Raw genomic sequence first — 13,514 nt, forward strand, 5'->3', positions numbered from 1 at the left:
TTTGTGTTTATGTGTATAATTTTCTTATTTGATGACCATTTGATTGTACTTAATATGAACAAGAAACAAACACGCATTTGAGTGGTATAGATGAAAAAACTTAACATTTAAATTACGGTGTTAGATATGTATATAGATAAGAATTGAGTGGTATGCATGAAAATCTTCCTTTTTTAAAATGAAGATCCTGTAGCAACAAGTTTGCTTGATTTTAAGTTCACACAACACTAAACAAAAATAAAATCATGATCAGCAGGCATCAATCAATATTCTGAGTCATCTACATAGCAAAATCATCGCTGCTAAATGATAAGTGGAAATTATATATTAAAAAATAAAAATAAAAATTAAAAAAAATATGATTCCAGTTATCACTTCATACAAAACTATTTCAAAACAGCAATCAAAATAAATATAAATGTGTTTATTATTCACAAGCAATCAACATGGTTGATAATTCCCAACTTACAGGCAATAGATTGCAAATCCAATATCAAATCTATCACTGTCAAATTTTACAAAAGAGAGAAGCAACTTTCTTCACAACAATGACTTTCAAAACATAGCTATAATTCTATTATATACTATTTTGGTATTAGATAGCCACCAAAACTCTGCATTTGATGACAATGAAAATTTCAGCAAATGTTCAGGTCTTCTAGTACCTCATTTTACTAATCCATGAATTAAAAAAATACTAAGAAAATGAAACTAAGCAATGTGGACCTCATGTAATATACAAGGACCCCCTAGACATACTTCTTGACATATAAAATGGCATTAAAAAATAACCTTCCAGAACTTCCAATTTTAAAGTAGGTGTGACAAAAAAAATCAGCCATCAAAGAATAGAACAACTAAGCATCCACTGGAGGATAAGAAATTGGCCCATTGGCATCAAAGCCGGGGTAAAATTGTTCTCCAGAGTGGGTTGATCTCCTTGATCTTTGGATCTTCGGAGAAGCGGTGTAGGGTGAATTATAATCGTTCGATGCTGAGTAGAACGAGGAAGGTAGGCCCTGAACTTTGGGCAAGCCGGTTGAGTCTGAATCAAGAGAATAACCCTTCTCCACAGTGTCGGCTTCCAGTGGCAGTTCATCGAGCGTCTGGGATCAAAATAAAGCAAGAAAATATAATATTAAGCAATTTATATTAATGATTCAATTGATTTTTGTTCTTCTAAAACAAATTCTTAGCTCAGCATGTGTGTATAGATGCATAAATACAATTATACATAGTATTTATATTCTAAGCAGATTTCGAGTCGGTTCAATTCAAATTAAAGCATAGCTCAAAATCAGTCAAAAGATCCGCCTGAGCCAAAAATCAGGACTCAATTCAATCCAAGGTAAAAAAAGAGATTCATTTTTCACCAATATTGGATCTTATAGTTAAAATAACATACCCAAGCAATAATCTTTGGTAAATTGCAGAAGTGTTACCTTGTAGGCCTGCTGCAGAACCCTAAGTGTTTCCCTTATCCTTTTTCTCTTGGCAGCTATATCATCTGGTTCTCGAAGCATGTCATCGAAAAGATTTTCTCTGGTTTAAAAGAATAGACGTTAAATGTAGCTTAACTTAATTGGAATTAGTCTAAAATCATAAAAGCATAAAGAACAAAACCATGATGAATTTAAGAATGAATTTATTAAACTAGTATTAAAGATTATCTTCGTAGTTACCTGTAAAGTTTCCTGATAAAAACATTATGTAGTTCTCTTTTTGTATGATTCACCTGAATAAGTGGACAAGCAGTTAATTAGTATAAAAAAATTTGCATAGCAAGATATATAAGATATATAAAAAGTTCAAAATCAAATTGATAAAAAATAACCCATCCAACATCACAAAAACTCAAGATAGTAACACAACATTCATAGAAGTAAGCTTGTATTATAATTTATATGAGCATCAATGCAAGGACCCCATTAAAAAGGAGAAATTTGCTCTTCAAATGTTTGAAAGTTATTTTATGCGCTTTTGACAACTCTTCAAACAACATCAACTCACTCATTGACAAGATGAAGAACACCCAAACTAATGAAAAAAAATTCTGTTTTATATATAACTTTTTTGTCACTCTCATTGAATAGTAGACACGAGAGTCGACTATGGGATTCACCCAAAGAGATAACTAAAAGGTACAACGACTTTTCTTGTTAATATTACGTGTCTTGGTCAATACCAAATCAATTCATAAACAATAAATCAACGAATGCTGAACAGATAAATAAAAAAAGACTACTTTATGAAACTCGCCCATTTTAGAGCATAATAAAGTTGAATGCCATGAAAAAACTCATGCATAAAAGAAAGAAAGGGCATTTACATGCATACCACCAAATTCTGATGCATTTACATAACTACAACCCATACTTCGATTTTTATATTCAAACCACCCAAATTTCATATCACATCAAACATATCATTATTTTAACTTCAAAAAAGTGAAACACATCTTTTCATGCATGGGTAGGGTGGCGTATATGCAGAAATTGAAATTTAGGTGTTAGGTATGTAAATAAGAATTGAGTGGAATGCATGTAAATCTTCCAAAAAAAAAATGAAGTGAAGTTTGAAGAATACCAAACTAGGAGAAACATCAACTAAATCCATTACAAATATACATGCTGCACTCAGCCTATAATTATGAAACACTTCCAATATGCAAATTTCATCTTGGAAAGCAATAGATCCATATAAAGATCACAATTAATTATGGTAGCACAAAGCAACAAAAATAATAATAAATGAAATTATGACTATCATTAGTATAAGCTATCAGACGAGGACAGAATATTATGATTTTGCATAAACTAAATGTAAAATAAATTACCAGGAAGTGCATAATTGCCTTAGGCACTTGATCTTCAATATTTTTCCTGGCGATATCATAGTACGATTTCAGTAATAATTTTGTAATGGAAATTTCCAAAGCCTCCTGCTCCGATTGATTTTCTGAAGGCTTCAAGATGACTGGAGGCTATATTGTAGCAAACCACGGTTTAGAAGCTGTAAGAAAGTAATCTAATTGCCAAACTTGAGCAAACATTGAGTTTAATAGAACACTAACCTCTCTTGGTTGGATCATGGAGAGTGAATGTTCCACATTGTGAGAAGGAACAGTAACAGACTTATTGGACGAGATTTCTTTTGCTGGTGCACGATTCTCACTAACACCAAAAATGGAGGAAATGCCCCAAATGGGTCCACTTCCACTTGAACTTCCTGAAATGTTTGAAATTTCATATTGCATAAAAAGATGATTTTGTGCATTTTATTAATTGGTAGATTAATTTTTTTTTTTTCTCAATCGATTACCTGCTGACTACTGAACCCAGTCTGTCAGAATCTGAAAGTGGTCGCACTCCCTGTTCCAAATTTCCATAAAAGAAAATTGGGTTATAAGATCAATGGAACCCTCTAAGTTTACCAATTTAATTATAAAAAATTTGGTAATTAATAATGCAGTAAAATATAGGATTTTTTTTAAGGCACTGTAAAGACTTAAGACACATCTTAGACACTTGAGCATAGAAAATAACTTGAATTAACTCGAAATATAGCTCTCAATGAGGATAATTTGAACCCAATCCGTGACAAAAGCTGCTTGTTATTGTTGTTGTTGCAGCTCTCAGTGAGGATAATTATAGCAGAAGTATTCATAAAGTCAACCCAGAATATTTGAAATTACATATTATAAAAGAAATATCAAGCCAAAAGGCTCACCGGAGCCTGATCATGAAGAACTCCATTTGCTCCAGCTCTAGCAAGGATGGCACGAGATTTTTGACTCTTTTCGGATGCTTGTAACTTATCACCATCTAAACCATCCTGCTAAACAAATCTTAAATATTTTATAAAAAAGCAAACATATTTAAAGAAAAGCTATGCTAATTCACACAGAACTTCAAACAAGAAGATTTACAATAAAAGAAGATAACATACATAAGTGCCACATCAACAGTAACATAGAGTCACGACAGTTAATTATTTATAAGCACAAAAAAAATATGTACACAAATTTAACATCAATATTTAATAACTTAAATTGTCCCCATATTGAGCTGAAATAATTGAAGCGATTATCTTTGCATCTTGATTATGCACGTTACTAAAAATGTCTTCAAACACAAACGGTACTTATTTACAAACCTGATAATGATGATAAACTATCAAGGAAAAAAGAATCATCAGTGCTTAACCAAATTTCAAAGCAAGTAATCAAACTTTGCTAACTAAATAAACTGATACTAGTAAAATCAAACATTATAGAATGAATATAGTCTTAAGTATACTAGAAGAAATTTTTAATTAAATCCTAAATTTTACAAAAAAAATTATATGATTTTTATTTACCTTGAAAAGACATAATCAAGTACCCTAAGAATTATATGGTGCACATTAAATCTAAACGTGTTTCAAAAGCATATATAACGAGCAATAGATGGTATTAAAAGTAATCGTGAATAGACAAAAGATTTTCCAATTATAATTAAATAACATCTGAGAATAGCAATGAGTTTGTATCTCTTTATCTTGATTATGGAAATGCTCGACATAGATATTTTAAAATACAGTGCCTTTGTGCATGCTTTTTGCAAATGATAAAATTTTAACTAGTGAGATTCATGCTAAAATAAGTGAAATATTTGAACTACGGCAAAAAATGTTTGGAAGATAAAGGACTTAAAACTGGTAGAGCAAAGATTGAATACATGATATGCAACTTTATTAGTGATATTAACAATTATCAATCAAAAAAGTTCGAACATAAAATGATATCTAGGTGTGATAAATTTAAGTATGTTAAATATATTATTAAAAAAAGGAGAATATTATTGAGCAAGTTCCAGGATAAGTTTGATGGTTCAAAATAGAGAAGAGCTTTGTAAGTATTATGTAAAAGGAGAAGATTATGAAAACTTAGAAGGTAAATTTATAAAACTACAATTCGGTCAACAATGTTATATATTTGAGTTTTTGTAGGTAAAAATAAAAATAAATAAAGAGATTATTAAATTAGAAATCAAAGTAAAAAAGTTATTGAATTATGGAAATATTATAATTTGCATCTATCTATTCGACATAAGGTAATTGAAAATATATTTGCATTTGACATATACAACAAATTATATAAAAACACCAATTCTAGAAAGGATTAGAAAGGGAAAAAATATAGACCTAAGATAGCATGAATAGAAGTTGCTCAAAAAGATTTAGGAAGAATAGTTAACACCTCAAATAACCTGGCCAAAAAATAATTAGGACGAGGCCAATGTTGATGATGAATCATGCAAGGCATGTTTATCTACTATGCTGAACTCAAGATGATGTCTACTATTAAAAATACTACTACAAAACACAGATAAGTAACAACTACGATAAAAGAAACCTGACATCAAAATGATTTTTGCATACATTTACAAAGATTTGACAAAAATATCCACAAAGTTTTCACCTTGATTGATATAGTTTTGATTCTTGAGAGGTTTTGCATCAGCTTTTCAAATAAGTAGCAACGAAACAAGTATTAAACTAAGCACTATACCTACTAGTTCTAATAAGTATTTTCATCAAGAGTGAGAAAGAAAAGCAGGATGGAACTCATAATGCTAGTTATGTACTAGCTTCAAAAAAAAAAAATTATTAAGATAGATTAATGAGATAACAGTTACCTTGGGTCTGGAAACTGATGTTGCTAACCTCGAAGCTTTGACTTGTTGTTGTGCAATCTCCACAGCCTTGTTTCCTCCAATAAAATTTGGATGTGAAGTGTTTATATAATCCATCTGCAAAAAATTGCATATCAAAATGGCAACATGGACAGAAGTTCCCAAAATCATTATGAGGCATTTACATTCACACCACACAATTCCTATATATTTACATACATACCACTCAAATGTTTAACATCACATAAAAAATACACCTATTATTAATTTTTTAAAAGTGAAATACACATTTTCATGCATAGCTTTATAACATGAAAGTGTTATAAATATTAATATCAAACTTAGGTATATGAAAATAAATAAGAGTTATGTGGTATGTAAATCTCCCAAATCTTAAATGTTGAAATATTCAAAAATAGAGATTGTGAAATCAGATGCAAGTGCTGCAACAGTATAAGTCTGAAATGCATACAATTACTACTGATGAAGAAACTCGGTAGTATATATTTGTTAAATTAAATGATCAGGTTTTTTTCTTCAAGGCAATGAAAGCAAATGCAATCTTATGACAACATATTAACACTGATGAATTAATCCAATACCTCCATTTCAATCAGATGAGTTATCATGGTTTCTGCTGGCTGAAGTCCTTCTCGTAAGAAATTTCCAATTACCTCGTCCATGCACTTCCGTAGAACAGGATATCGATGAAGCTCATTAGCTAAGCTGTGATGGCTCATCTAATACCAGAACAAAGAAACAAATGAGTTTCACTATGTCCTTGCAAACTATTGATTCTTCTTATATTCAAATGGTGGATGCATGGTAACATGCCTTAATCAATTCATCATAGATGAACTTTGCACACTGAAGGCTTGGATCGAGTAAACGACCAATCTGCCTTCTTACAAGAACTTCAAATGGCACCTAATCAGATTCACAATTGGGGTAAACACTTCCCTTTAGAAGAATTGAAATGAAATAGAATGAAAACCAATTCAGTCTCTTCATTCTAGTTTCAGAAATGGATTACTAGTAATTACCTCAGGTACAAACAAAGCACATTTAGGACCGGTAGCATTCTGAATAGCCATACGAATGTCCTCGTCACTAACATCCTCACAAGGATCAACTTCCTGAAGTAAAGTGGAAATTACCATCTTTTCTTCATAGTTTTTTCAGAAGTAATTTGCCAATGAAATTAAACTATTAAAGAGTCCATTTAACTAGAAAATAAAACATTCAGGTTAAACATTAAATCCAAAAAAAAATTATATGAAACTAAAAACTAATACAAGGGCCTATACGATGCATGAATCTAAATATGATTAGCACTCCTGCATTGTCTAGAAGAAAGTCCAACCTCTAAACTCTTCACAAAAATTGACTGGAAAATATAATGAATCCGAGCCCCCCCAGAAAGCTCCGCTGTTGATAATTCCTCATTTTTTCCGTCAATCATTGAAGTAAAAGCTGCACAAAATCTAGAATTTAGATTAATGAAAGATGGTAACAACGCTACCAACCGCTTTAACATTTTATTAGAGAACTCTGCAGGTGTCTTCAAACCATGTTCAAATCAACTAGCAGCAATATTGCATGAATTGTTTACCCTGAGTCATAATGTTCTTAGGCAACATTTAGCACAAACCAACCGAAAAAAAGATAAAACGAGGCATACATTAAACCACATAATGCGGAAGTTCGGATTCTCTTAGCATAAATTTAACTATACATAAAAAAATACTAATTAAAGTGGTCATAAAAAGTAGTGCCACATAAAATTTTTCCAGACTTTGTTACCCAAAACTTATGGCTAATTAACCAATGCGTAATTAAGCCAACAAAAACCGGATATGATAGAGATGTTAAAAACTATTTAAATGAAATAACATGAGAAAGCGGATATAATAGATGTTTGATATATTTTATGGTTCCCGTCCTAAAAATTTTTTGGCTTTAATTTGACAGATAATATGACTTTAAAAGAGAAGTTTATAAATCAGATAACTAAACTGCAATGCACTAAAATCCCAGTTTGATGGTTAACCTTTCTAAGATCTGTCCACATTACATCCAACACGTAAGTCAAGAAATAAAGAAAAAGAACAGCATTTACAAATTAAAGCTCCCAGATAGTTCATTATATTGTGAAAGGCATGCACCAAACATTGCATAGCTTATGATTAGATCAATAAGATTAGCATTTTTTTTATAACAAGACTAAAAAATATCTAAAAAGAAAAATCACCATTACCTTCACAATATTTTGTAAGAATGTTCAAAAGCTTCACGCCCTGACCAGCCTGTAAAAAGAAGTAATACAGAATAAATGACATTACGCTATTCAAACAATATAGAAGCATATGTTTACGTTTATTTGATCGAATATGCAAGAGACTGCAGAATGTCCAAGTGAAATCTATAGTACCAAAATGTCAATACCAGTTCTTTCAATGGAAAATGAAGTTATAACAATGACAGTAAGTAGGAATGCACAGTTGACTAAACTTATATATGTATAAGAGAGAAGCTGCCCAGCAATACTCTGAATTCTAAGAAAAATCAGCTTTGAAAGGCGAGAAAACCGTGATAATTATTTTTCAATATATTCTTTCTATTTATGCCAAACATCCATCTTATTGGGAGAATCTGAAAATTTTATTTAATCCACTTCTCCCACAAAATTTTTATTTGTGCTTTTTAGGTCAAATCTCAACAAATTCTTTTAGCGCCATATGCCCACAATAGCTAGTCAGGAAAAGCAACATGCTCAAACCGCAATTTCAAGGAAAAATTTTTGTGATTTTAAAGGCTTGTGCTTCGATAGCATAAAAAAATGGGTGTGTTTTTAAAGTTACCACAATAAGCTTACAAAGTAAATAAAACACAAGAAGTATGTTCATCATTTAAATAAATTATGCTTTATGTAACAATCTAAACGTAATATTAAATAACTCATTTATATAAAACCTATCGAAAGGGAAAGCCTATTCACTGCAAGTAGAGTTATTTTCTATATAAGTGGGTCGCTTTCATAAGTTTATACTAAAACCAAACAAGTATCAAAAATACTTTGAGAAGGGAAATACAAAGGTAAATAAAATGCACCGCCACCACTTGTATTATAAGAAAAAAAACATATTAGATTTACTGTGATGTAAAAAAACAAAGTCAAGCAACTGTTTGGGATGGTACAAGTAATAGACCTTCCATATGAAAGAATTTTCCATTCTACTAAGCCATAATGAAATAATAATTTTGAAAATTGAACATCAACATGCAACATCTAGTACTGGTCATACCTTTGATTCTACAACATCCCCATAGGAAGCATGCTCCTTTGCCACAGCCACCAATTGGGAATTTATGCGAGACTTCAATCCTGGAAGAACTGACCTAATATGTTGCACTAAAATCTGAAGAGAAAAGAATCATTACAAACAAATAGCAAGTTGATTAAATTTTCATTAAAAACCAATAATCTTACAAATGGATAACCAAATAAAATTCAAACAGATAGCAAGTTGATTAAATTTTCTTAAAAACCAATATTCTTATGAATGAAAAACTAAATCAACTTCAAGATAATGTCATTAAATTAATTAGATATCAGGCTTCTGAAAGTTGAAATGTGAATTGCAAAATAGCAAGTTAATAATAATTTGCAGTAACCTTTACCCAGCCAAAACATATTAAAAAAAAACACCAAGAGAATTGACAAATGGAGCTCACCTGATTCAATTTCTTAGCTAATTTTGGAACGCCACAGCAATGAGAAAGACCGTGATATACCTAATCAGCAAAGATGTGAAGCTTAAACTCGAATATTAAAAAAAAATGCAGAAGGAAAGCTATTAAAGCTAGTAATTGCAAGAATCAAATTCACCAAGTTACTAATTACATACAGGCTGACGTCTAAAGAATGCCTCTTCATTGGCCAGAGCATCTTTTATGCTTCGATTTAAATTGATGTCCTGAATACAAAAGAAAAATAGAATCATCAGTAATCAAGAGTGTAGCTAAGGTTACATAGGAGTTTCAGGAAGCCTTAACTGGGCATAAATTTCACAAATGACAATTTTTGAGTCATAGTATTATTCAATCAGAAGATTACAACACATTAGTACCTCAGCAGTAAGAAACAGAGAAGCATATTTTATAGCGACATTTACATACATACCACCCAATACCTATTTATTTACATAAACTTTACTTTTAATATTTATACCGCACAAATCTTTCATATCACTTCAAAACACCACCATTTCATCTTTTAAAACGTGAAAAACACTTTTTCAAGCATAGGTAAGGTAGATTATATGTAAAAATTAAAGTTTAGGTGTTAGATATGTAAATACATGGGAAATGAGTGGTATGTACGTAAATCTCCCTAATTTATATTCAGCTTCCGAAAATAGTCAGCTCACTTAACAAAGTCTCCTCCTAACAACAACGAAAAAGAATAAACTTTCTCCATCAGAATTATGAAATACCAAATCCCTTTATAGCGTCTGCTTTTGAAACAAATGGATAGGTTCATCTTGCACTTCTATTTGACAATGAAACTAATGCTAATCTACTTTTACGCATTATATGAATCTAAGCTGAGCCCTTTGGTGTATTGAAACTGGATAGAACTAGACTTTGTGTTGAGCTGCTTCTATTATACATTATATGAAACTAAGCACTTCTATTTGACGTATCAGAAAGGCTCTTCTCACACTGAGTTGGGCTAACCCCAGTCCAGGCTAGTAAGAGGATATACATGATTCGCAACACGCAGCTTTAGACTAAACAAAACCAAAAAAAGAGTAGTAATCAATGGATTCAAGATATCAAAATTGAACAATCTTTACCACCATATAATTTATTATTGAAATAATAATAAATATATTGACGATGGTATCCACACAAGCAAGGTGGAAAGAGGGAATAAAATAATTATCCTCAGTTCTTAATTATCTCCCAAATCTCCCCCTTGCCTTCCTCAATCATCTAAATTATCTTCTTTTATAATTTAAACTTATTGAATTAAAGAATTTAGTTGTAGCTCCAAAAATCTACAAAGCTATCAAGATGTAATTACAGATGGCATTGATTGCATGGTCTAATGAAATTCTAAGTTTCTTCCTAGTTCTAAGCATGGCTAATTTCCTCTCCTCTAAATCATTGAATTGCTTTCATGCTAAAACCACAATTTTCTTTCTACTCAAAGGAACGCTGTTCTCATGTTTTGCACAAAAATAAAGCAAGGGACACAAAGCACAAGGCATTAAAATTCTAACTCTCATCATGTTTTTTTTCTTTCTCCTCAACATCATCTTTTACGCTCTAAAATCAATTTATTTACCCTCTCTATCCCCCAAAAAATTAAAAAAATAATGGAAAAACCTGAAATTATAAATAGAAACGCACCCAGCCCCCCTTAACCCCCCACCCCCAAAAAAACCCCACACACATACAATTTTTTTGTTACGCCATCGTACATTGATTGTACTTTTAAAACTTCCCAAAATAGGTATGACTCTATGTTGAAATTTTAGGGTATAGAGTTATAAACCTGCAATTATAAACAAATTTAAAAAATAATGGAAAAACCTGCAATTATAAACAAATTTAAAAAATAATGGAATTTCTAAAAAGTAGCAAGAAAACAATTTCTCAAGCAACTATAATGGCAGGGTTTAAAAAAAACCCCCCCCCCCCCCCCTAAAAAAATCCCACACACATACAACTTTTTTGTTACGCTATCGCACATTGATTTGTACTTTTAAAACTTCCCAAAATAGGTATAACTCTAGGTTGAAATTTTAGAGTATAGAGTTATAAACCTGCAATTATAAAAAAACATATGGGTCATTACCTGTTGACTACGGTTAACCACACCCACATAGCCAAGTTGAAGAGGAATCACATTTCCCAGTAGAAAGTTTCGTGCATCTGTACCTCTGTCCATTATATCTAGCTGTAAGTCATAAAGAGATAATTCAGCTTAGCAAAACAAAAAAAATAAGATTTACTGAAGTATAAATGGCATATAAATATGCTACCTTTGTGATGACGCCAATCGTTCGAGAACCTGAAACAACAAATATATTAAACAAAATGACTTTTCATTTTAATTTTAAGAAAATTTGCATATATTCTACTGAATTCTTATGTATTTATGTAACTAGCACCTAAACTTCAATTTTTACATTTGTCGCCTTACCTATGCATGAAAATGTGCATTTCATTTTCTAAAAGTTAAAATAGTGGCATTTTTTAGGTGATATGAAAGATTTGGGTGGTATAAATGTAAAAGCAAGGTATAGGTGTTAGATATGTAAGAACATAAAAATTGAGTATGTATGTAAATGCCCCTTAATTTTCTTTATTTTTCAAAACAAACAAATCACAATACAAATGTACAATCCTGATTTCTAACATACAAGCATAAAAGAAGTAAAAGCATCATAAATTACCATCTGGATCAGCAATCCGGGCCATTTGAAGTGCATCTGAGTTTGATAAATCTGCATTTGCTGGCGAAACTGCCAATATTATACAAGTTTCATGCTTAATGTATGATAATATCATTGTTCTGATTCTAGCTTCGATGTCACTTGGTTGATCGCCTACTGGAACCTTTGTTATTCCGGGCAAATCAACCAAGGTGATATTAAGAACATTTGGAGAGAAAATCTTCAAACGAATTTGCTTGTCTGAAACTCCTTTGTTACCCCCAGCTTCACGGTCAGTTTCAGCCTGTAGATTTACTACTCAATTTCACGAAACATTGACCCATAGATAAATTGGAAATATGAACAAAAGCCATAAAGTGCATGAGTCAATACAGCAATAGAGTTATAGAACATTTGCCAAATGGTCTAGAAGCACAATTTTGATGAATTAGGCACAAAAGCAATTACAATCACGGAAAACATATTTCACTGGCTGGGGAAAATACTCGTTGCTGCATTGAAACTTCTAGCAAAGGAAATCTGCAACAAAATCCCTCAAAACCTACCAGAGGAACCTAGCTATGAAGCACAATTTCTACAGAAACTTCCATCTGATGGCTTTAAATTTCAAAAATGCATGAAAGAATATGTAAGCATAAACTAAAAACACAGCCAATGTCGCAAAACAAGCAGCCTGCAAGGTTCGCGCATATTCCCAATATAACAAAAATAAATAAATAAATCAGGCATGAACGATCTACAAGCCGGTAAAGCAAAGTGCTGCGCCTCATCACCTGAATCTCACGCCGGATTTCCGAAAAGTCGTAGAACCTCTTCCCTGGAATGTGCAAGAACTCTCCCCATTCCTCCATCTCGCCGGCGGGCGCATCCGGCCTGCGAGCAAAGTGCACAAGTTGCAGAACCAACGGGCGTCGCGTGCAAATATCAGAGCCACGCGGCAGAAAATCGCGGCCAACGAGCGCCTCCAATACGCTTGACTTTCCGCTGCTCTGGCTCCCCACCCCCACCGCCACCTGCGGCAGGTCGATCGTCGACGAACTCCCCAGCTGCGCGAAGATGTCCTGCAGCTTGTTCACAATCGGAATCACCGAGCTCCCAATAGGCCCCGGAGCCGGCTGTTGGGACGCCGAAGGGACCGCGTTGGCGCCGGAAACCGCGTCCTCTGCCATCGTATTCTTCCTCGCACTCCTTGATCGGCGAAGACGAGGACAGGATTCCGAGAGCACCCGAGCCGCAGCTAAACAAACCCTACGATTATTCTGATTCTTTTGTATATTTATGGAAGGGGTGAAGGAGTTTGTTATCCCACCATATCTCCGCCCATAATAACAATACTGGACCAAATAATTTCTCTGCAAAAAAAAAAACTATT

The 13,514-nt window shown here is 32.5% G+C and overlaps 1 protein-coding gene across 2 annotated transcripts; it reads right to left on the reverse strand.

Moving 5' to 3' along the window:
- Positions 1-593: 593 nt before the first annotated feature.
- On the reverse strand, positions 594-13,406 carry LOC110031631 (dynamin-related protein 3A-like). 2 transcript variants are annotated; one of them, XM_020734953.1, is made up of 20 exons: positions 12,916-13,406; positions 12,143-12,425; positions 11,729-11,757; positions 11,542-11,643; positions 9,584-9,652; positions 9,411-9,470; positions 8,981-9,094; positions 7,933-7,981; positions 7,039-7,148; positions 6,719-6,811; positions 6,510-6,602; positions 6,278-6,415; positions 5,679-5,792; positions 3,730-3,834; positions 3,332-3,371; positions 3,074-3,231; positions 2,837-2,983; positions 1,683-1,735; positions 1,443-1,542; positions 594-1,106 (listed from the first exon to the last, which is right to left on the reverse strand). In XM_020734953.1, exons 1-20 carry the CDS (start codon positions 13,309-13,311, stop codon positions 858-860), a joined length of 2,502 nt encoding a protein of 833 aa, XP_020590612.1. In that variant the 5' UTR covers positions 13,312-13,406; the 3' UTR covers positions 594-857. The 2 variants fall into 2 exon arrangements, with proteins under 2 accessions (XP_020590612.1, XP_020590604.1); XM_020734945.1 differs by having other exon boundaries at positions 3,730-3,837.
- Positions 13,407-13,514: the final 108 nt, after the last annotated feature.

The sequence above is a fragment of the Phalaenopsis equestris genome, unplaced genomic scaffold (assembly GCF_001263595.1).
Source record: "Phalaenopsis equestris unplaced genomic scaffold, ASM126359v1 Scaffold000002, whole genome shotgun sequence".
In the NCBI taxonomy this organism is placed as follows: domain Eukaryota; kingdom Viridiplantae; phylum Streptophyta; class Magnoliopsida; order Asparagales; family Orchidaceae; genus Phalaenopsis; species Phalaenopsis equestris.